The sequence below is a fragment of the Hemiscyllium ocellatum genome, chromosome 4, assembly GCF_020745735.1.
Source record: "Hemiscyllium ocellatum isolate sHemOce1 chromosome 4, sHemOce1.pat.X.cur, whole genome shotgun sequence".
In the NCBI taxonomy this organism is placed as follows: Eukaryota; Metazoa; Chordata; class Chondrichthyes; order Orectolobiformes; family Hemiscylliidae; genus Hemiscyllium; species Hemiscyllium ocellatum.
In genome coordinates this window covers 102,842,538-102,867,221 of record NC_083404.1, presented here as the reverse complement: position 1 = coordinate 102,867,221, position 24,684 = coordinate 102,842,538, and the positions used below count along the sequence as shown (strand labels likewise).

General features: G+C 37.6%; 1 protein-coding gene across 1 annotated transcript in view; it reads right to left on the bottom strand.

The window, feature by feature from the left end:
• Positions 1-1,480: 1,480 nt before the first annotated feature.
• The window catches only part of sdc2 (syndecan 2), a 77,044-nt gene continuing 53,840 nt past the window's right edge, over positions 1,481-24,684 (bottom strand). The window contains exons 3-6 of the mRNA XM_060824437.1: positions 12,651-12,789; positions 4,478-4,629; positions 3,996-4,140; positions 1,481-2,829 (exon numbers count right to left, since the gene is read on the bottom strand). Coding sequence (XP_060680420.1) covers positions 2,666-2,829; positions 3,996-4,140; positions 4,478-4,629; positions 12,651-12,789 — 600 coding nt within the window. The 3' untranslated portion in view covers positions 1,481-2,665. The remainder of the gene's footprint in view (positions 2,830-3,995; positions 4,141-4,477; positions 4,630-12,650; positions 12,790-24,684) is intronic.

The window sequence follows — 24,684 nt, the reverse complement described above, 5'->3', positions numbered from 1 at the left end:
CTGCAAAAGTTATATTCAGATTAGAAATCTTAAAAAGGAAAGTATGTACTAGCCTGCCATACTTTGTGTTTTTTCTCCTTTGAAAGAAGATTTATAAATTGAAACATTACACTGTGTAAAAAAAGTTACCCTGCATGTCCTTTAAACCTTTCTCCTTAAAAATACACCGAATAGTTTTGAATTCCCCCACCCTCGGGAAAAGACACCTGCCATTAACTTTATCTATACTCAATATGATTTTATAAACCTCTTAATTTCAACCCTTAACCTCTTCCAGTCCAGTGAGAAAACTCCCATTCTATCTTGCCTCTTCTTACTTCATATCCTCTATTCCCAGCAACATCTTAGTAAATCTTTCCTGAACTCGCTCCAGCTTAACGATATCCTTTCTAAAGCAGGGCGATCAAAATTGTACACAGTACTCCAGAAGAGGCTATGCCAATGTCCTGTACAACCTCAACATGACATCTCACTTCCTATACTCAAAAGGTCTCAGCAATAAAGGGAAGCATGTTAAATGCCTTCTTAACCACCCTGCCCATGTGACACAAATTTCAAATTATTGTCAGTGCCAACGTTATGCTACTTCATCAGTTTTACTTATTGTCCACTCACCCATATATAACTTTTCTTTTAAGAAATAGCTTTTTACAAGATATTTCACTAAATATTATGAACTCAACTTCATTATTCTAGTTGCCTTCATGTTTCATGACAATATGAAAGCCCAAGATTGAAGTGTTTTATAAACAACTTTATAGTGCTGTCCTTTTCTTTATAAACTATTAGCTATACATTCCATCCTAATAGATTTTTAGTCACAAATGATAGCAAGGAATATGAATAGCACAGGATATAGTATTGAGGAACATTATCTAGAATGGTGGTGGAGGCTCAAGCGGCTGAATGGTCTACTGCTGTTCTTCTGTTCCTACACTTCAAAACCCAAACCTCACCAGACTGGGCAAATCCTCCCAAACCCACTGACTTGACTCAACTCTCAGGAATCAATTACTCATCCCTGTGAACTTATCTGCAGTCCCAATAATACCAATTAACTAGCTACCAGCCAATCAATCAGATTGGCCAGCAGATTGATAGCTCTAGAGGGTCAATCTTCCTCCCAGTGAGAGGCAGAAGTCCCACTTTTAAGCTGAATGGCAACTGCAGCATATTATTGCTACTGAGGAAACTTGGACTTTTTATTTGGGGGAGGATGCCCTCAGCGTTTTATCACCTCCCCCAAAGAGATTATAATTTACAGCCCATAGTTTTATTTCCTACACATGGAATAGTTACAAATGAAAAAGGTCCACTCTGGAACTCCAACTCTGTGGTCTTCATGAGCAACATAATAATGTACTTATTAGATTCATAGAAAATGAATATTGGATATTTGACAAGGTCTAAAAAGGTGAAAATATCATCTACCATACAAGTAAATTACAATTTCTATCTTTAATTAAAGGTAAGAATGCCATTAAATACCTCTTTAACATCTTTATTTGGTCCCTGACAAGACTGTGAAGGAGTACCTGGAAAGTTATAAATTTTACATTCATATCAATAGGTTTGTTAACAGAATTTCCTAAAAGACACATGAATGAAGGCAATGGTAATTCATCAGTGGGCCACATAATTTATTCAGTAGTTTATGTTCCCCATCTTCCAAATTAAAACGTGTCTGTTAAACTGTAAAAACCGCAGCACTTAAATTAACTGAGCTTACAAAAGACCATACATTTGTTGATATCAACCTCAAAAAATCTGCAAGACAGCAGTAAAGGAACTAGGGAACTGTAGGCACTTAATAGGCTTATGAAAAACCTGTACCTGTTGATTTTAAGAGGTCTGGTCCAAAATCTTCATTTCCTACCCAATTAAAAACAAAATTAATACAAAAAAAAAGCTAAAATTAACATACATCTGTGGCTGTATAAATCTACTTAAGTCACTAGTCTTTGGGTCTGCTCAGGATTATCATTATTTTATATCAGATCTTATATACAGGAGATCTGTGAATACACACGGGCACAACTTTACAGAATGTAGCCAAAAATAAACTTTGTCCTCCATTTCAGGTATTCAATTGTTCAAGATGCTTAAAGAAATCAAGCACAGTGTAAAATAAACATTGTGACACTACCATTCTATACAAAGTAGAGATCATGTTTACATAGCTCCCAAAGCTGAAATTACATTTACACATATTATCTGAATTATTTGAAGACAAATTGCACCATGAAAACTATAGAAAGGCATTTTAACATATCCGAAAGATAAATTAATGAACAATTTACTTGCAAGATCAATTTTATATGCATTATGACTAAACTATAGAACTCTGATAGAAAATTTAAGAAAACAGAACTAGTATGTCTCATACTTTAATTCTGTCTATAGCTGTAGTTATTATGGTTTTTTCCCTCGAATTTGGTAAACAATGGAGAGTAAGCCATGTTCACTGACACAATCTTAAGCATTAAGACTAGATCAAATGGCATGTTTGAGTTTAAAAAAACAGAAAAATGTTTTAAATATAATAGGGTTTGTTATAAGAGAGCCTGGATGTCTTTTTCATTAAGAAAAGGTCTTCATTATCTCTATGCAAAAAGCTTTAATTAATACAGTTCAGTGATCTCGGAAACAGAGATACTTTGAAGGTTTATGCATAAAACTCCTTGGTTGGTGCCTTTTGATAGGCTGCAGTGGATGGCTTTCGTTCACCAAGGTCGTAGCTGCCTTCATCCTTCTTCCTCATGCGGTACACCAACAATAAGATAAGGAAAATGGCAAACAAAAAGCCAATGACTCCTCCAGCAATAACAGCTGTAAGACAGATATTGGAGTAGTAAGATAAACATCTGCAGAAATATTAAGAGATAATCCATTATAATTTATGATGTATTGAATATAGTTAGATATTTAAAAATACTGTTATGGAGAACATACAATTGAAAGTAGCCTTTTTTAAAATTACTTCATGGAAGTGGGTTTCACTGGCTGATTGCCCTGGAGAAGATGGCGGTGCGCTGGCAGAAGTTAATATTGTTTTGGCAAGATTTCAATATGTGATTTGTAAGTAACCACCATTAATGTACATCCAAGCCTCTTAAAAATTTTGCAGAAGAATTTCTGCTGGGAGGTAACTCCAAATGAATTCTTGGGGCTCTATTCCTTTAGGTCTTGAACATCATAATAAGTGCCATAAGTACCATAAATTACTAGTGCACCAACATCATTACTGTCATTTGTGTCCTATCAGTCCAAGGAAAGCCTAAGGTGCTCTGGGATGTTACAGTTTAAATTGAGGAAATTGCAGTTGTTTAAATACACAGGTCCAACCCGAACTGCACATAATATCTTGATCCCAGAAGTAGTTAAGTGAAATTGAAGCAGGCAGATATCCTCGAGGTATTAATCCAAAAGGGGGCTAATGATGCACAGTTCATTTTCAGATCAAAACCCTGAATAGTGACAAATGTTTTAATGTATGAAGAAATGGAGACTGAATCTACTTCAAAACTCAAAGTGGAAAAAGCACCAAGCCCTAATGGCTTTTTGCTCCTGGAATGCCACGGGGAAACAGCAGGCTCTGCTTAGATTTTTGGATATAAAATCTGGAACAAAGAATGGGTAAGTGGTCAATGGAACATCTCAGTTCCAAACAGAGAAAGAAATAAACTATTTTAACTATAGTCCAAAAGGTTTAACATTAGTTATGGGCAAGTTTCTACATCCTTTAGTGCAAATAATTTTATTGCTCAGAAAAAAATTCACAAAATATAAAACACGAAGTGCACACATCAGTATTCCAATAAACTGATTGGTTTGCATTCACAAAAATAACTAGCAAAATGATGCTGTTTTCAAAACCAAATTTATTAGCCACAAGTATTCAATTTGTTTATGGTGTTCGACAATTTAACTATGGAAGGTTAAAAAAACACAATTTAGCTATGGAAGATTAAGTAATGCACAAAACTGCCATTTACCTGCGAGCACTTCTGTTCTCTGGAAAAGACTTTCAGAGTGTTTTTCTGCAGACACATCATTATCATCAGTATTGATTGTTGGTTTTTCAATAACAAAGTCATCTATTACCTTTGGCTCCTCTTTAACTGGGGTGTCTACAGTTGCCTGAACAGGAATAAAAAAGCAATGAATAGAAGTTCAAGACTGGAAGTAAAATACTTCTATAATTTTGGAAGGACTACAAAGTACACATGCTAAAAGCTCCTTTGCCATATAATCCAGTATAATGTACTGTGAGGTGCAGCCATTTGGAATGGAAAAGGAGTGGGGGAGTAAGAAAATAAACTAGCTAGAAATTTGTAAATACGTTTCACCACAGTACATAATTAGAGAATGCCAAAGGAGAATTAACAGCTCTGACAAAAAGATCACTTTGAGACACCTTTGGAAAATCCATTATATATCTGAAACCATTCCTTTGAACTTAATTACATTTACTTGCCTCTGTTCGGAAAGGCTTCTTGCCTATTTTTTTCCGTGTAGTTGGTTCTACTGCCACAGTCACTGATCTTGGTGTACCACCAGTTGGTTTGATGTCTGGGTTCATATGTGCAGGATTATAGGTGACCATCTGTATCTCACTTTCAAAATGCCCTGTGGACGAGAAAAATTGTATCAACGCATGTTCAAAAAAACTTCTTGTGCTTTATCATAAAGTAAACAGGAACATGCTATTTGGCTCCTCCAGCCGGCTCTGCCATTCAATGAGATCAGGGTTGAAGTTTTACCTCAAAACCATTTTCCTACACTATTCCTGTGTCCCCTGATGTTTTCAAATAATTATAAATCAATCTCAGCATTTGAAGAAACTGAATAATATGACTTTTCCAGCCAGCTTTGTCAGAGAATTGTAATGAAACACCAGCTGAATGAAGAAATTCCCCATCTAAATGACTGTTCCTCATTCTGAGTTTGGTCCTTTGTTGGTTCTAGATCCCTAGCCGAGGAAGGCATCCTTCATAGATCTATCCTACTGATCACATTAAGAATGTTACATGTTTGAATAAGACCACCCTTCATTCTTCTCATCTTCAGACAACATATGCTCAGTCAGTCTAATATATCCTCATCGGACAATCCTCCATCCTACAAATTAGTTTAGCGAGAAAATTCAATTTGACTCATTGAAAATGGACTACTGAGTAGTGCAACAATCATTCATACATACACAAACCAGTTACCTCTAGTAATGTTTTTCTTCACTGAGAATTTTTAATATATAAAGCGTTCCTACTCAACATTAGTGATAAATGTAGCAGATCGGTCAGCCAGAAACAAAAAAAAACAAAAATAAAAGCTGATTGTCTGAATATCTAATTTACATAGAATCAGGACAAGCACATTTCCTTCACACTTTGTTTAATGACTGCTGGTTCATATACACTACACCAAACGGTATGACTAATACCATACTGTTTATTTCCAAAACCCATCTTGAACCTAATTGTTCACCCAAACCAAAAGAAGTACAATCTAAAACAAAACTACATTTTTCTGGTGTGCTGGCACTTCAAGTTGTGGATTTACAAACAGGATATTAGGAGCAGACCTTCAAACCTTTTCAGTTAATGTTTTCAAATTGCTTGGGGCATTCTCAGTGGAGGTTAAGTACACAGTAATAATGTGAAAATTTTCCCACGTATTATTAAGACCTAGCTGGGGAAAAAGGTCATATGGACAACAGCTTTAAATTTTTAAAAAATAATTGTAAATGCTGGAAATCTGAAACAAAAATAAATTGCTGGAAAAACTCAGCAGGTCTGGAAGAATCTGTAGAGAGAAAGAGTTAACTCTTCTTCAGAGCATATATAAATTAATTTCCTAGAATTTAGGAACAGCACATGAAATGTTCAATACAAAGCAACTTGTGCTTTTAGTCTTTGCAGGCCATCTCAAAGCATATGTTAACTGGAAACATTTAACATACAGTGTACAATTTAAAAAGCTAGTATTCATACTTCTTCAATATTATCATCTTGATCATTTCTGTGATTAACATTATTATTTAATGTGAACAACCTTTTCATTCAGGACAGATTTTCATTCTGAAATTAGACTGTCATGTTTACATGCAGCTTTGGGGTCCATGTGATTTATTCACACTCTTGAACTCTCCTGCTCTTGCCTCACAGATTTACCCAAAGTTACCATTGAACCTTTTTATTCTACCTTTTCAGCAAAACAGTTTGAGATCTTAACTTTAGGTGCAAAAATAAAGTTGCCTTACTCCTTGGATTCTCCCCCCACATTATTTTAGATACGTAATAAAACCAGGAAATGCTGGAAAAATGTAACAGGTCTGGCAACAGTTGTGGAGACAGAACCAGAGTTCATGTTTCAAGTCTAATGACTCTTCTTCGGACTGAAAAGCACTGAAAAATGGTTTCTGTACCGTTGACTGGGTGGGGGTGGGGGTGGTGTTGGAATGAGGAGTGGAACAAGTAGTGACGGTTCCAGAGCAAATTACAAAGGCAGTGCTAATGGTCGTAAAGATGTAAAACAGGTAAAAACGAAGGAGAGAGCAAGGAGAAAATGGGTCCACTCTGCTGAAAGCAAAGTATACAGAACATAAACAAGATATTGCTAAATGAGATATGTAGGGAAAATGGAGGACAAAGATTGAGATTTGAAGTTGCAGAATCTAAAAACCTAGGCCTAAATTCCATAAAAAGTGCCAAAGCAGTGTTGCTACTTCAGCTTGCATTATATCTGTTTCTCTAGTTAGTTACGTGCCTGCTAACCAAAATAGTTCTTTCCCACCCACTCTAAAACCTACCAACATTCGAAACAGCTTTATGAAACATTCCCCAACTTCAATACAAAGTATTTATAGGGGAACCTCTGTTATCTGAAGGACACGGGTAGGGAGTATTTTGTTTGGTTAATCAAATGCTGGATAACAGTTTAGCTAAGCATCAGGACCTTGTGATCTTGCCAGATAATCCAAAATTCAGATAGATAAATTCCGAATAATTGAGGTTCCTCTGTATTGCAAAAACTAACGGTGGGGTTGGGGTGGGGTGGAGAGCAGTCCAAGCTAAGCATAAGCTTCAAACTTAGGAGCAGACCCTGAGTTCTACACCTATTTCAAATTAATATACCCGCTCCCTGTTGTCCAGCTTGCCCATTTCTGGAACCCAACATTTGTGGGTGAGACAGCAATTAATTCACTGCTCAAAGTTGGTAAAAACCTAAGAGGTTGGAGGTCATAGAAGAAAACAGCAATTAGAGACATACAGCTCAGAAACAGACCCTTTGTCCATATCCTAACTTAATCTACTCCCATTTGCCAGAAGTTGGTCCATATCCCTCTAAACATTTCCTATTCATATAACTATTTAGATGCCTTTTAAGTGCTGTAATTGTGTCAGCCTCCATCACTTCATCTGGCAGCTCATTCCATACACACACCACCCTCTGCGTGAAAAGGTTGCCCCTTAGGTCCTTTTTTAATTTTTCCCCTCTCACCTTAAACCTATGCCCTCTAGTTCTAGATTCGCCCACCCTTGGGAAAAGACCTTGTTCATTTACCTTATCCATGTCCTACAAGATTTTATAAACGTCACCCCCCAACCTCTGACACTCCTGGGAAAATGTTAACTCTGTTTCTCTTCCTGCAAATGTTGCCAGGTCTGCTGAGTTTCTCCTGCAACACAAATTGTAAAGCAGTTTAAAGAACAGGTATATTTAAGTGCAGACTTTGTGAAAAAGAGGGAAACATGGAAGAAGCTGGTATTCTTAAATAGGTTGAGGTGATTAATTAAGCTACATAGGAGAAGTATTGCATTCAAACCTACTTCAGCAGATAGTCAGTGCAGAGAAGAGGGGGATCAGGTCTACCGTATTTTGGAATTTCATAATAAAGAAATTGTCCAACTATAAACTTCACTATCAGAATAATAACTAACTGAAAATATATTACGTGCTCATCTTCAAAACGTTCAGTGTGATGGTTTACAGGATTTAATGATATTATGAAAATTTTCAGAGGTAAGAGTTTCAGACGGGAGGTGATGGCCTAGTAATCCCTGGACTATTAACTCAGAGACCCATGTAATGTCCTGGGTACCTGGGTTTGAATCCCATCATGGCAGATAGCGGAATTTAAATTCAATAAAAATCTGGTAATTAAGAGTCCAATGACGACCATGAAACAATTGCCGATTGTCAGAAAAAGTCCATCTGGAGACTAGAGAAGGAAATGATCATCCTTTTTGGCCTACATGTGACTCCAGACCCACAGCAATGGGTCTTAACTACCATCTGGGATGAGTAATAAACACTAACCTAGTCAGTGACACTCTCATCAATAAATGAATAAAAGAAAAAGTCACACAATAAATTGTAAACCATGAAAACACATTTTATTTTGCATAAATATAAATGAGCATAGTTGAAAAGTTCCAAAAGAAAAGATGGTCCTCTTCATCTTTTGGTTTGAAAGGATCACCTTTTGCAAGTCAAACATTTCCATTACCATATGAAGAATTCAGAAAGTCAAACGATTTGTTCAACTAATAAAATCAATAGTTTATGCAATGTCAAACACCACCTTTTGAAGACGCCAGGGTTAATCCAAAACTGCTTGCAGCCATTTTACTAACTTACCTCAATTAGTCTCCAACAGTGAAGCTGGCATCCTGGTTTTTAGCTGGCTAAATGGTAGTTGACAGAGTTTCCCCAGGTCCTTCAAACAGTTCTTCATTCAGCTTTCTGCTGATGTGACCTTTGCCATAACCAGCATCTCCCAGCTAACCAGCCATGCCATAACATGCAGTCAGTATAAACACAGCCGACAATTCCCTAATCTGTAACCTATACCCTCCGGACTGTCAGGGTTTGGGATTGCAGCCTCCTGACTTGGCTGTCCCATCTGACTGCTGGCTGTTATACAAGAAACAGAAATAGCTTAACAAGCGACTGATTATGAGCAATATAATTTAATGTTTGAATTTAGAAATCACAGACAAAATCAGCCGTAGTTTAAGCATAATTTTCCACTGAAGCCTTTTCACAAACTAACACCTCTTCAGAGAAAACTGGAAAAAAACTGTAAATTTGGTGAAATCAGAATTTTGAAAATAATTTTTAATTTTGCAGTTATTTTCTGAGACTTAGAACAGTTATAAAATAACATTGCAAATCATAAAAGTCCGTTTTCATCATAGATAGTTTAATGAAGGTTGGATTTCAACATCAGAAAAGAAATATTGTTTGATGACTAACATGATTTCCTTGAATAGCCCGTGAACTTAGGAATAAAATAAAAACAAGCAGAAATAGGCCATCTGGCCCCTCACATTTGCTCTGCCATTTGAGCTTGTCCTTAACTCCACTTTCTACCCAGTCTCCCAGTAATCTTAAACTCCTTTATTAGGTCAAAAACCTGGACAAGCCAGTCTTGAATATATTAAATGACTTGGCCTCCACTGTTCTGAGGTAGAGAGTACTCTAAGGGAATTTCTCTTCACTTCCATCTTAAATGGGAAGCTCCTGATTCTGAATCTGCACCTCCAGTTTAAGAGTGACAAAAAACATCCAATCACCATCTACTCTATCAAGCACAGTCACCTCTTAAAATGCTTCAATTAGATCACCTTTTATTCTGAACTCTAATGAGCATAGGCTCAACCGTTCAAACCCCGCTTAACAACACAACTCCTGCATTCCAGGAATTAATTCAGTGAAGCTTTGATGAACTGTCTCTAAAAGTCCTTGCTTAAATTACTAGATCAAACTGTTTCACAATTGCCTTACATGTGGTGCAGTATTAGCAAGACTCTGCAACTATTATATCCCTTTCCCTGTCTTCCACTAAAAGTTAACATTTCATTTGCTTTCCTAATTATGTACTGCACCCGAATACTACCTTTTTGTGATTCTTGTACAAGGACATTCAGAACACTGTACTGCAACATTTATGTCCATTTAAATAATATTCTGTATTTCTATGCTTCCACCCAAGTGGAGCTCACATTTGCTTGCATGAGAGTTCATCTGCCAAATTTTTATCCATTCACTTAAACTACATCTTTTTGCAGATTCTCTTTACAGTCCCTCTGACAATTTGCTTTCTTAACTACTTCTGTAGCATTAGCAGATTTGATTACAATACACTTCATCCCTTCAACCAAGTCTACCAACATAGATTCTAAGTAGTTAAGATGATAACACTGACCCCTGCAACAGGCCCCAGCCAGATACTGGTTGGCTGCTTGAAAATGACTTAGTTTTCCTGACACAGTGACTAACTAGCAGGAATCAAATCTCTAATCTGGTAACATCTTACCCCATCATGAGTTCTTAACTTGTGTAGTACAGTTTTACATGGGACCATATCAAATAGCCTTTGGAAATCTACATACATTACATCAAATGCTTCTCATGTATTCATTTGCTTGTTACATGCTTAGAAGAACTCTAAAGCAGTTGCCAAAGTCAATTTTTCTTCCTCAAAACCATGTTAACTTTGCTTATTATGATTTTCTAAGTGCCCGGCAATTATTTCCTTCCCTATAAATTTCACCATTTTTCTGCTGACAAATATTAGGAAAGATGGTCTACAGTCCCTGGCTTTCTTCCCTCTCTTCTCTTGAGTAGAGGGATTATATTTGTAGCTTTCTGATCTAGTGGGATCTTTCTAAAATCTATGCTTTGGGAAATTAAAACCATTGCATCCACCATCTCTGTAGCTACTGTAGGGTCCGAGGATACAGCTGATCAGATAAAGGGGACTTATCAGGGGTCAGCTACAAAGGACAGTGCATCACAGAAACAGGCCTTTCGGTCTACAAGACTGCAATGATACATGCTGCTTTTCTAAATTAAAAACATTTTGCCTCTAATCAGTTTATGTCTCTCTATTCCTTGCTTAAATCATATATCAGTCAAGACCCCTCTTAAACACTGCTGTTATATCTGCTTCTACCAGTGTGTTCCAGGCACTTAACACCCTCTGTAAAATGAAACATGCCTCTCACATCTCCTTTAAAACTTTCCCCCTTTTATCTCAAACCTATGTCCCTTAGTAATTGACATTTCTACCCGAGGAAAAAGATTGACAGTTTGCCCCTCAGCCTCCAATGCTCTAATGAAAACAAATTAATTTTGTCCCATCTTTCCTCATAGTTAGTGTCCTTTAAACCAGGCCATATCCTGGTAAACAATTTCAGTAGCCTCTCCACCAGCCCACATCTTTCTGGGAGTATGGTGATGAGGACTGTACATGATATTCCAAATATATCTAACTAAAGTTCTGTACAGCCACAAAATGACTTGCCAAGTTTTACACTCTATGCCCTGACCAATTAAGGCAAGCATGCCACATGCCTTTATCACACCACCTTGTTCCCTGGCCAACATCTGTTTCAGGCCTGTTGCAGAGTTTCAGCAAAGCTCAGTGCAAGTTGGAACAGCCCCTCACTTTCCACCTGGGGACTCCGCAGCCGTCTGGACTCAATATCAAGTTCAATAATCTTAGGGCCTGAATTCCCTCATGTCCTAACCCACAACCCCACACACCAGGCCTTGTTATCACAGTTTGCCGTTACATATTGTCTATTGCTGGCCACAAAAAGTCTCGATTAACAACTATTCACTCTCCTAGCCATGTCGTTATTCACTCCTTTGTCAGCCAACTGTTATTCTCTCTCTCTTTTTGGGCTTTATCCCCACCTATTGTTTACTCTTTACCCCCTCCTCCCAACCTGTCTTCTACACGGAAACCAACATTTTCCTAGTTACCATCAGTTTTGAGGAAGGATCACTGGACCCAAAACATTAAGTCTGATTTCTCTTCACAAATGCTGCCAGACCTGCTAATCTTTTGTTTCTAATTAACAGATCTGCAGTTCTTTTGGTTCTTAAACCATATGCCTGCTCGACTATCTTATCCACATGTTGCCAGTCTCAGGGAACTGTGACCCTGTACATCTACATGTGTATGTTAATGCTTTTAAGGGTTCAGCCATTTACTGTATACCTTCCACCTGCATTAGACCTTCCAAAATGCATCACTTTGCACATGTCCTGATTAAAGTTTATCTACCATTCCTCTGTCTAACTGTCCAAGTCTCCAGCCTATCTCTGACCTGCTGTAGCCTCACTATTTGCAGCTCCCCCAATCTTTAAGTTGCCCACAAACTTACTTATCAAGTCACATACTTTCTCCTCCATATCATTTGTATATATTACTAACAGCAGGTTCCCAGCATTGATACCAGCAGAATACCACTAGTCACAGATCTCCTGGAAGAAAAACGCTCTTCCACTGCTACTTTCAGTCTATGACCAAGCCACTTCTATATCTACCTTACAGCTCACCACGGATCCCTAGCCTGCATGTGCCTCCACTCCCACAGCAATGTGGCAGGCCTACTGGGCAATTAATGCTGGCTAGCCAGTGGCATCCACATCCCATCAATTTTTTTTTAAAGCTCCATTCATTGTCAGTGATTATACATTCACCCCTCCCTTGGTCACTTGATTTTATACCTATTATTGAGACACCTCTATTCTCTTTTGACCAAGAAGTAAATCAGTATATTAAAAAAAACTTGTGTAACAGTTTGGCCATTTTTGACAAGGAAGAACCATCAGTGCTGCAAATAGCTTACCCGAACCAGATCCAGAATTATCGTAATCATCGTCATCAACTGGCCAATTTCCAGATTCAACAGGCTCATTATTGTCAAAAGACTGTTCAAGATACAATTCCTCAGGCCATGGCATCTTTGTCGCGGAGACAGACTGCCTCTGCAGAACAAAAAAATGAATTTTTTAAAAAATGGAATCCTTTCAGCACTAAATACTGTTTGCACAATAAGTTTCCATTGTCACACATCAAGAAGCTCACTAGCCCATTATGACAGGTGTATAGACAAATAAATCACATTACATGTGTATTTATTACATTCCTACAGAATGGTAGTGGAGAAGCAAATCTCCCAGATTTTCTCTAGATACATCAATTTTAAGCATTTTGTACAGTTTTATGTATAAATAAAAATTCAAAACAACAATAATTGCATTAAACAAAGTTTTAATTTGACATCAAAATAATTTATGAGATAGAAACTTCCCAGTGTTTCAGTCAGAGGATTATTTTATGATCTCCTTGCATCCAGTCCCATCAGTGCAGGCAGCACAGAAACTTTGTCCCACTTCTTCATCTGCACAATTTTAATGTATAGCCTAGGGTAACCCTTTGCGGATAGATGGCTGAATGCTCAGATGCATGAGCAAATGTGCTATCCAACCTGCACCTCTAACACAGACATCTAAGTCTCCTTAAAGTTCAATGGGCATTAAATGTCTGTAACATGAGTAGCTACGTGAAGAAACCAAACAATCAGAGCATGCGGGAAAAGAGGGAGCTTTGAGGTTCTTGGCTGAGGAATTGGGACCTTCGTGATGGAGGTTGTCAGGAGAGCTGATGTTTCTGTCAGGCATCTGTATGGACCACCTGCTGAAAGGGATGACAGTAGGCAGAGGAAGGTCACTTCTCTGAATCTGTACCTGGGGATGTGGCAGCAGGATCACGTGTTCTGTTACTTGATGGAGGTGATCAAGGTCAGTGATCTTTAGATGACGTTGTCAAACATTACATTAGCAACATCTCAATACTTTACTCATTGCACACACATCATTCAGATAGCAACAGTTCCTAACCTTCCAGCCATCTGTCCCAGATACACCTCTAAATATCTGGAGGTTTGTAAATTGAGTGTGGTAAGCACATCACCCAAGCAAGCATTCACCAAGGCAAGGTGCACACAACTAATGTAAATGAAGAGTTAAGTACATTGACATCTCCTGGGCCTCCTGAAAGTTATATCCTGAAAGTCCACATAAATAATCTGGCCGCGACCAAGACAGTTTGCATCCAGAATTGCAGAGAACGTAGAGAACAATACCACATTCTAACTTTGCAGCCAACCTTGCAAGCTGATGGCATGATCATGGATCTCTTGCTTTCCTGTCTGGACAATACCCTTCATTCTAACCTTCCCCTTCTAATGCCTATTTTCAAACACCAACAACTTGTCCACCTGAAGCAACCTAAGGAGGAAGTGCAAGAGTAATATAAAACCACTGTCAAAAAGGCACCTTCATTTGACAAGATACTTGCCTTCAAGAGGGTAGATATTAACACTGCGCATTCTTTAGGAGATTAAAAGTTGCAGTGTTGTTAGAGCTTCATTCACCTGGACAAGTGGAGAGTATTCCAACTTCTAACTTGTATCTTGTAGATATTGGACAGTTTTTGGTCAGAACCCCTAATTTCCACCTTGATCTTAAAGCCATAGTTTTTTTTGCATCTCATCCAGTAAAATTTCTGCTCAATGGTGATTACGTTTAGGATGGAGGCATTAGGGGATTCAGTGTCTGTTACGCTGTTGCATGTTAACTGTAGGTGGTTAGATTCTCTCTTGGAGATCGTCATTGCTTGGCAGTTGTCTGATCAGTAATATTCATGTTACACATAAGCTTAAGTCTGAAAATCATCCAGTTTGTATTCCGGATTGCTTCAGTATAAGAGGAGTTAGGAATGGTATGGAACGCTGTACACTCATTAGGAAACATCTATATTTTGCCCTTAAGTTGATGGCAAGCACTGACATTGACCAAGTTCTAAAGGTGGTTCAGTCTTGCCCACTGAGTTGAGCAATGCTTCAACATTGTTACTGTCCAAATTCACTAATGTGAATCTTTTCCATTGTACTATTCAAAAAACATGGGAGCCTTCCATGAACATTTATCCATTAACCAAAACCATTCAAAATGTGACACTTTTCATTTGATTCCAGGATGACAACATCACTGGCTAGATCAGCATTTATTGCCTTGTCCTAATTGTCCAGGGGGCAAGTGAGTGTCAATCGCATTGCTGAGAGTTGGGACTCAAATGTAGGCAGATCAGGTAAAATTGGCACATTTCCTTCCCTACACGACATTAGTGATCCAAACGGGTTTCCCCAATACAGAGGAACATCAATTATCTGAAAATCAATTATTCGAATTTCATGAACGTTATCTTAGTCTTCAGACAAATAATCTATAATACTCCTATGTCATCTGTCTCCCTTAATTTGGATGTTACAATGTCTCCAATGCTCTTTGTATGATTGTGCAGTGTGTAATTTTCACTACATTACAACTGATAGCATTTCAAAAATTTTATATCAGTGAAGAGGAGTTTTGGAGTAGACAGAGGTTGTGAAAACTATTCTACATATGTCAGCCTTCATCCATTTGTGGAGTCAGTGACTTGAATTAGCTGGAGTTGCGAATAAACCTTGTTTCATGGAGCTTCACACTATTTAACATCCTGTACAATGCAGGAGCACCAACAGAAAAAAAATCACAAACCACAAGAACAACTCTCTAAAATGCATGTATAGTACAATCTACTCAAATCACTCAAAATCAAAGTGTAATCATTTAACCAAATAATCAATAATGGTGGTTTGCTTCAGGCCGACAATTCATGCGTCTTCAATGTTTCAGCTCTATTGAATACAAAGAAAGATCCATCTGGTCTCCTGGTCAAATGGGTTACTTCAGTGTCATAATTGCAGCAGACTCATTCTTCCATTACTGTCTGCTTATTGGTTTAACTCAATTGAGCCACCTTCTTCAGAACATAAACAATGTCCGTGTTGGTCAGCAATTTAAATGTCTGGACTTATTAACATTAATAACTGACTTATAGCCCTGAACTGTGACAGTCATAATAGACTGCTCCTACACTCAAGAGACTGGAGTTTCAAACTTGGCATCAATATTGTTGAGACATCCTCGTGGAACAAAACAGTCAAGTGCAATTGCTGTCTCTACTGGCTGGATAATGATTTTACAGTGCTAGAGAAACAAAGCAGAATTGCTTCTGTCAACAAAACCTCAGGATGGGAAGCTCGATAACCAACAAGTTACAGACTGAAAGAAGAAAACTTGCAACTTTTTCCTCTGCCAACTATCTTAAATTTACACTGTCTTGTAAGTGACCATAATGCTCATCACAACCATGATGGAGAGTGCACACTGAAAATCAAGCTCCACTATCCTATGACTGTCACAAATGTATAAATATCAATTTCATCACCAAGACAGCTAATTAGCTGGATTTTGCTCACTAAGTTAAAGAAATTTATCAGAAAACATGCATTTAACAAATATATCCTTTAACAAGTAGTGAAATTGATTACTAATTACAACATGCAAACTTAAATTCAGCTGCCAGACCAGTGAGCTCCTCTAACTCTTTGTGGTTGATATTTAATTGCCCCAAGAAATCAGAGCAAAATACCCTATCCAAGGACAATTCAGGATGGGCAACAAATGCTCCGACTGACCCCCACACCCATGAAAGTATTTTATTAAATTCTGGTGACTTCCTCATAGTTCTTTTTTGTCTGAGGTGAAGATATCAGTGCTGTCAACCACAGAAATCCTCAATTTGGTAGCCGATCAGTTGAACCTCTTTCTTTCTTGAATTACAAATTCTGCAGTCCAGATTTCTTTCAGTGATGTGTCTTTTTCACCCAAAATAGGGCAGGGAGACAAGAGTGAGAGCAAGAACATGAGAGAGAGTGTGCCAGTGAGAGAGAGAGAGAGAGAGCAGGAGAGGAATCAAAGAGTGAGTGACAGAGTGAGAGTGAGAGAGACACAGCGCAAGAGGGGGGAGTTGGAGAGGGAGCAAAATGAAAATGAGACAAATCAGAGAGGGAGAGAGGGGGAGGGGGGGAAGAGAGAGAGAGAGAGAGAGAGAGAGAGAGAGAGAGAGAGGGAGAGAGAGAGAGAGATATAGATATGTTTTGCCTAGCAACAAGGTGTCCTAAGATTCAGGAGGCAGAAACAAGTTCATCTAGAAAGGCAGAGCAGACAGGTTTCTTTCAGATAAAAGCAGGTAATTCAGAGAAAATAAAAGGTTGCAACAGCTGCAGTTTTGATTAACAGTCTCCAAATCAATTAGGACAAAAGTCATCCTGAGTGACTTTGAATGGCATTGCAGATATGTTTACATCAAATGGACTACAATGGTTTAAGGCATCTGCCCATCATCTTCTCAAGGGATGGGCAATAAATACCAACCCAGCCAGAGATGCCTACATCCCAAGAGTGAACAAAAAGAAAACTGAGCTGTTGAGGGCTGAATCTTTGTTCCAGTATTTTTAATATGACCATTTCAAGTAGTTCTTGTGAACTATAGAATACATTAGCTAGTTTCATCTTTATGTGCAGTAAACTTTCTTTTTTTTGTTAAAAGTATACTGGCAGCCTCTTATGAAAATGTTAAATAGCTGGCCACTGTGGAAAGCAAATTATAAGAATAAACCTAGCCAGGTCTCTCACTGGGATAAATTTGTCCAGAATTACAATTAGCTAGAATCATAACAGAATAGAAAAAAATACTGCAGAATTATAACTCTGCCAACTTTTCTGTCACATAGCTAGGTGGTGTACCTGTGCATCAATGGCACATTTCTGCAATTGGTTTCACTGTAACTGCTAGAGATTGGCATCTATCCCTGAACAATATTCAAAAGACATAACAGGACAACTCAAGCTAAACACTGATCCAATAAAGGTAGCAAACTAGCATTCAATAAAATGAATGTGATCAGTATGAAATGTTTTCTATGTTTGCAGCAATTACCTTGGAAACCTGTGATTTGGAACAGCAATTCTTTTTTTCCAAAAGATTTTAAAAGAACCTACTTAAAATCCAACTTTCTATCTGTTCTGATGAAGTTGGATGAATGATTAAAGCTGCCTGGACTACCCCCTTTGGAATTCAGATCAATAATCGGCAGCTAATAGGGTTTTCACTGCCTCAGTGCCCTTCTCTTCTGGCATCTATTGCTGCTGCTCTACATGATCAGATTTCATGATAAAATCCCATGAAACCTATTTGGAACTGCTGAAGCTTGCCCCTGTAGATGTTTTTAAAACACCAATTGTGTTCTTCTGCCTCATCAAAAATGATCACAAATCAATCACTCAGGATTATATAAGTGCTGCCACATTTGGTGTCTAGTTCGCAATTCTGTAATAATTTTCCCAAATAGAACTCATTTATGAAAACTACTCAAATGCTGCTCTTTATTAGCAGCTTTCAATCTCATGTTGAAAAAAGCCACATAAATTGCTGTAATCCAACACAAGTACAGCATGCATTGCCCATTAAAGGCACAAATTCTTAAAAGAGAAATGTTTTGAGCTAAACTATATCTTATAATTTTCATCCTAACTTGAATGCCACTGAGAACAGAAGATCCAACTGGGCTTACGTACAGGATCCTGCCCCATCTCTAAATTAGATAATGTTCAAGGACAACACTTGGCCTGCTAAATCTCCCTACATACACAAATCAGGCATTTTTGCTTAACCCTGATCAAAGCTTCCTGGAATCTTTTATTATGCTAACAGTTAACTAAAAAGCAATGAAGGTCCTAAGATGTCTTCAGCTAGACAATTTAGTGATGTTAAGCAGTGAATCCTGACAGGATTACAATACAGCTGCTTCCGAACTCCAAGGCCAAAGATAATCTACTTTTTTCAGTGAATATCTGTGTTATAAAAAGGTACAGTTAACATTGGGTGGAACCAGTTGGAAGCTTCAATCTGACATCATGGCGAACAAGAAGTCTAGCTCAAGGTCCCAAAATGGGGGTGTCAGATGTTTCATTCTTGATTGGCTGGTTAATTACTATGACAATACAACTTGTATTTATTATTATATTGCAATGAACTACATCTTATTATCAAGGTAAGTACCTGTTCATATTAAAAGCTCATGAGTGATTCAACCACTATTACTGTTAACCAACCAGGCTCTTAGATCCAATATAGAAAGGAAAACATGTCAATATCTCAACATTTGGGGTAGTATTGTAAAATCTATGCTCTGTCCACTGTTAATACAATATGGCCAAATCACCCTGCGTAAGGCATAAAATACTGGCAAGATGGACTTCATAGCCTTGATAACATTTTAAAACTCTTTCAGCGTTAGGTAAAATATACGAAAGAACCACACATGCTGGAAATCTGAAACAAAGAAAGCAGAAACAGAAAATACAGTTAAAGTTTTGAGTCAAGTGATCTTTCTTCAGAACTGAAAAAAGGGCTACCTGTTTATTTTCTCTATAGATGCTCCCAGACATGCTGAGTTTCTCCAGTAATTTCTGTTTTTGTTTGTTTAAACTATTCCTCAATGCTCAGTTAAAACAGATCAGCAAGGAAGCCTGATAAAATTCCTTTAGGGTCAAATCCCAAGCAACTCATTGCAATGGCAATGTAATTATATTCTACTCAACAGGAGATTCATCATGGAAATTTCAACATGTTCATTCTTACATACTGATAAATTGAAAATGCTGGAACTGAGAGGAGATGCTTTTAATCCTTGAGATACTAGTTGTGTTCATGTCAACAGGAAGTAACAGGATGAGCAAGGTATGTTTTTTCAAGCTCAATTTTTCAAGCTTCCTCTTTTTATCTTTCGAGAGTGCAGCAGCACAAGGTGTTGGTTAATTACCTTCAAGTGACTGGGAAGGCATTCTTAAATTTACAGTAATAGACTAAAAGCCCAGTGCAGGGACTAAAATATAAAATTGTGCCTGAAGCACTATTCAAAAATTGTGAGATGTGACACCTTTCTTTCGGTGGAAGGGAAATGACTAGCACAAGATTAAAACATACAACACTGGAGAGATAATATTCAAAAAACTAAATCATTCAGGTTTCAGGCTACGGCATCATCTTAAGATAAATGAACAGAAATATGATGCTACTAACAACCAAAACATGAAGCATTTCAAATCTAGAGCTACAGAGACAGAACACTCAGTATATTGCTGACTTGCACAGCTCATTTGTTCCTTTGTACATGTTTTGAAAGCCCCAGGTAAATGATTGTATTCACTTTTATTAGTGCAATAAGCAAACATCAAGCCATGTATACAAAATATCCTGCATCAAAACAAACTGTAATAGTAACCTAACATCACCTTCAATTTTCACAATATTGCTACTAGCACGATTATAGCCACCCAAACGGTATAAAGCTCAAAGAAAACTGCTCATCTATAGCAATGCCTCTTTATTGCTTTAAAATAAGTACTTTCTTTCAGTATCAGAAAAGATTGTGAGTCACAAGCAAAGAGAAAAGATGGCAGGGAGGGGATGGAGAAAAACATGAGGGGAAGAAAAGGTAAGTAAAAGAGGTATCTTAGTTGCAACATGGGAGGGAAATCTACAAGTGTACATATAATTACACACATGCATACATAAATGACCAGCTCTATGCTTAAAGAATTTTACAACCCAATGGACTTCTGCAGCTCACAAACAGTTACATAGATAACAAATAACTACGACACTTACATTTAGAGTCACAGAGGTTACAACATGGAAAAAGACCCTTCAGTCCAACTTGTCCATGCCAACCAGGTATCTTAAACGAATCTAGTCCCATTTGCCGGCATTTGGCCCATATCCCGCCAAACCCTTCCTATTCATTGCTTTTCATGAAAGAATACAAAATATCAGCAGTCAAGTCATTGTGTAACTGACTCTTAGTAAGGGAGGTAGAATATACAAAGTACTTGGTAAATTTTTTTTTAAAAAAGAAACTGATATACCGAGCTAACCTGATTGGTTTCTTTATAAATATTTAAAGCATTTACTTTAATAGAAACAATTGGCTGCATAAATTTTACTTTGGTGGTGACTTAGAACACGAAAGCCTTAAGAAATTGTATTGAGCTGCAAATAAGTTCACAGATTTTACATTGTTTAATGCATGCTCCAGCAACTCTAACTCAAATCACCATTTGCTGAATTAAGATGTACAAAGGACAAAAAGGTCAGATTTCAAATGACAACATTTCAGAATCACAGAAGGGATTAAACAGTATTTAACATCTTGGTATTTGTATTCAGTATTAGATTTGTGGATCAATACACAGGCATGCTTATGCAGCACACAAAATCAGATGAGAGAAGAATATTTCTGCAGACTTCCAAAAGAGAAGCAGCAATAGATCTTACATCTAGCTAGACTTCACTTTCTATGAAAAGAAGAAAATATTCTGGACTAGGCAGGTCTAATTCTTGCAACCTCAAATGCATTTTTTCTTTGTTCTGAGTGTGAATGTTCCAACAAATTCTCATCTAAATATCATTAAACCAAGCATAAATCAAACGCTGGATATTGGAAAAACAAATCAGTGAACAAATGCTGCTCAATATTTAGTTGCTGATAGCCATTAAGGCATATTATTTTTTGGAACAGAAAATAAGTCTTCTACAAAGCCCAATTCTAAGTTCATCAGCATGTTTTTTTCAAGCTAGTGGGCACATTATTTGATGTCCTTTGAACCAGGGCTGCTATACAATTGAACAAGTAAGCAAACCACAACTGAATAGAATGTGACCAAGACATTAGTCAATGAAAACTCCCAAGTTTGCATCTGAACCACCAGAGTTGCTACAACTACAGAACTCGTTGGTTGTCCTGGTTGCAACAAGGGGTCATAGGAAACATAGGCAACACTTGCTACTGAATCCTGTGTTATGAAAGACCACTCCAAAATAAAAGTATTTTCTCTCAGCTTTACAAATCTTCAATATACAAACAACAGTAATGGCAATCACCATTATTTTTCCATTCATAAGGCTATAAATACTTCTGTTATTATTTGTCTATCAGAAACCCACATGCAAATACTGAAAATAGTGCATGAAAATCTGGAAATGCCAATGCACAAGGACAACTCATCGGTACCAGCTATTTTATTTATGACATATGCTGACAAGACAATGATGCAAGTCAACTATAAAACAACTAGATACAAAATCTTATGACAATCTACTTCGCATATTTCAGTTGTTCCTTTACAGAAAATAGAACAATCCAGTTTGAATTAAAATGCAGTAATTTAACACTTGGAATCTTTGTCGGCATAATAAAATAAGTGATGTTGAATTATGTGAAAAGGCTGGAAAACACAGTTGAAAATTAGCTTGGAACATCATTTTGAAGAACTTTAATTACAATACTATAGTATCTGGTACAGATAACATAAATACTCAAATAATTTGTTCTAAGTAATGCCCAAGCCTTGAAAAATCACCCTGCTGTTATATCAGTCTGCATTCATCATATGCAATATCATTGTGGAGCAGCAATAAATGTATGAATAGCTTTATTCAAAATGACATTGTGACTTAATTCAGTAACTTGCATTCTACATTATTCTTGATAAAAGCAAATTAGCAGATATTGAAGAGAATAATTCATTACATTTGCAGCAATTGGAGCAGTCTGCTCGTGATTGACCTCATACATCTGCTGAAACAAAGAGTCCTAATATCAAACTACTATGACAGCACTATTAAACTTCAGGCATGCACTAGTCTGTGCAAACTATACTTGTAAACAACACAAGCTTGACACAGTATTTTCAAAGCACTACGGGGTATTCTACAGCATGTGCACTACTAGTCTTAGAGTGCTGTCTGCAGTCTTACCAAGAACTTGCATTCCAGACATTAGAGTGAAGGATTTTAGACCATTTAGTGAAGTAACATTCATTGTTAGAACCAATGGAACTTAAAATTGAATCACATGCAAAGTTCAGTTGCACAACCATGTCTGAAGCATCATGTACGGCTCACCAAATTGGTGGGCAGCTGACCCACGCAGAGCAGAAATGAAAATAAGTGTAAAGACATGACATTCATCCAAAGGAATTAAATTAGAAGAATAAAGTAGTTTACTTTAACTGTATTAGGCTTTGGAAAGATCACATTTGGATATTGTCTATAGCTTTGTTTTCCTCATCAACCAAGAAAACATATACTTGCCTTACAGAGAATGCAGCAAAAAGACTACAATCAGACTACTTCAGAGAATGAAAGAATTTGCTCATGAGAGTATTGATGGACCAATGCTATACACATTAAAATTTGAATAGATTGAAAGATCTCACTGAAACAAAAATCTTACAGAGTTTGACAGAGATGCTGGGAAGATGTGACCATTGGCTAGGAAAACGTAGAACAGCTCAGTGTCAGAGTGAAGAGTCTGACCAATAAGGACATAGATAAAAAGATATTTCTTCAAAGCATTGGAATTTTCTACCCCACAGAGCTGTGGAGCTCAGTTGTAGAGTATATTCAATGCAGACCCCAACAGATTTATTTTTAGATACCTTTTCTTTTATTCATTCAAGGAGAACATTTGCTTAATTCAGATTGTCTTTGAGAAGGTAGTATTGAGCCAACTTCTTGAACCGTTGCCATTCAAGTTCAAATTGCAGTTCAAGGCAATTTCACAGTCCAGTTTGGACTATTCAGCAACAGTAAAGGGGTCAACAGTCAAAGACCATTTAGGATTGAGATGAGGAAAGATTTCTTCACCCAGAGAGTGGTGAGCCTGAGGAATTCTTTGCCACAGAAAGCTGTTGAGGCTAAAACAGTGTGTAGAGTTAGATATGGTGCTTAGGGCCAAAGTGATTAAAGGGTATAGAGGGAAAGCAGGAGCAGGGTACTGAGTTAGATGATTAGCCAGGATCATATTGATTGATAGGGAAACCTGAAGTGCCAATGGTCAACTCCTACTCTTACTTCTTACATTTCTATGAATGGCAATATAGTTTCAAGTTAGTAGGGCACGTGGCTTGGAAGGGAACTTGCAGATACTACAGTTCCTTGCATTTGCTGCCCTTATCCTTTAGTTGTTAAGCGGCTGTAGGTTTGGAACATATTGTTGGTGGAGATTTAATGAGTTGCTGCAGCACATATTGCATACCATTTACAACACGATCACTTGCACTGTTGATGGAAGAAGCTGACATTCAAGTCGAGTGGATTGGGTGTCATTCAAGCTCCAGAGCCATAATATTTATACAGGTAATCAAATTCAGTCTGGTCTACAGTAAACTCCAGGATGTTGAGAGAGGGGGAATTCAGTGATAGCAATACCACAATCTCTAAAGGGACAATGGCCAATGCCTGGCACTTGCGTGGTAGTACAATTACTCGTTAAATCAACCACAACCAAACTGCTTCCAACTTGATGCACACAGTCCTGTACAAGTCACCACCAATGGTACTGCACATAATGCAATCAAAAGAATGTTGAGATAGTGCAGGAAACCATGAAGGATAGAGATTCTACCCAATCATTTTATTGAATGGCACAGCAAGATCAAGGGATAAGATATCATACTTCTAGATATTATTGGATGTATTTGTTGAAGTCCCCAGCTACAGGCGTAAGCAAGAAATTTGCAGCAAACTTTACCAATGGATGCTGCAACAAAATTCACTCTCAAGCTCATTGGTCTCAATGCCCCCCAGAAATAGGAACACAAAAGGATTGATATGCGGTTACTCCTATTGATCAGGTATGAGTTCACCTGAGTGTGTATTGGGTATAAGCAGGCAGGGAAAGAGTTAAGTTCTGAGTATTGCGAAACAAGAGGTTCAGCTGAGCATGCCTCAGGTCAGATAAGAACTTACAGTTAATAATGGGGTGCTGCAGGCAACGGTAATGGGTTAACAAGGTGGAAAAGCAGAGATTATGTAAGCCTTTTAACAAGATGAGGTATAGCATTCAGTATGGGAGGTCAGTTTAA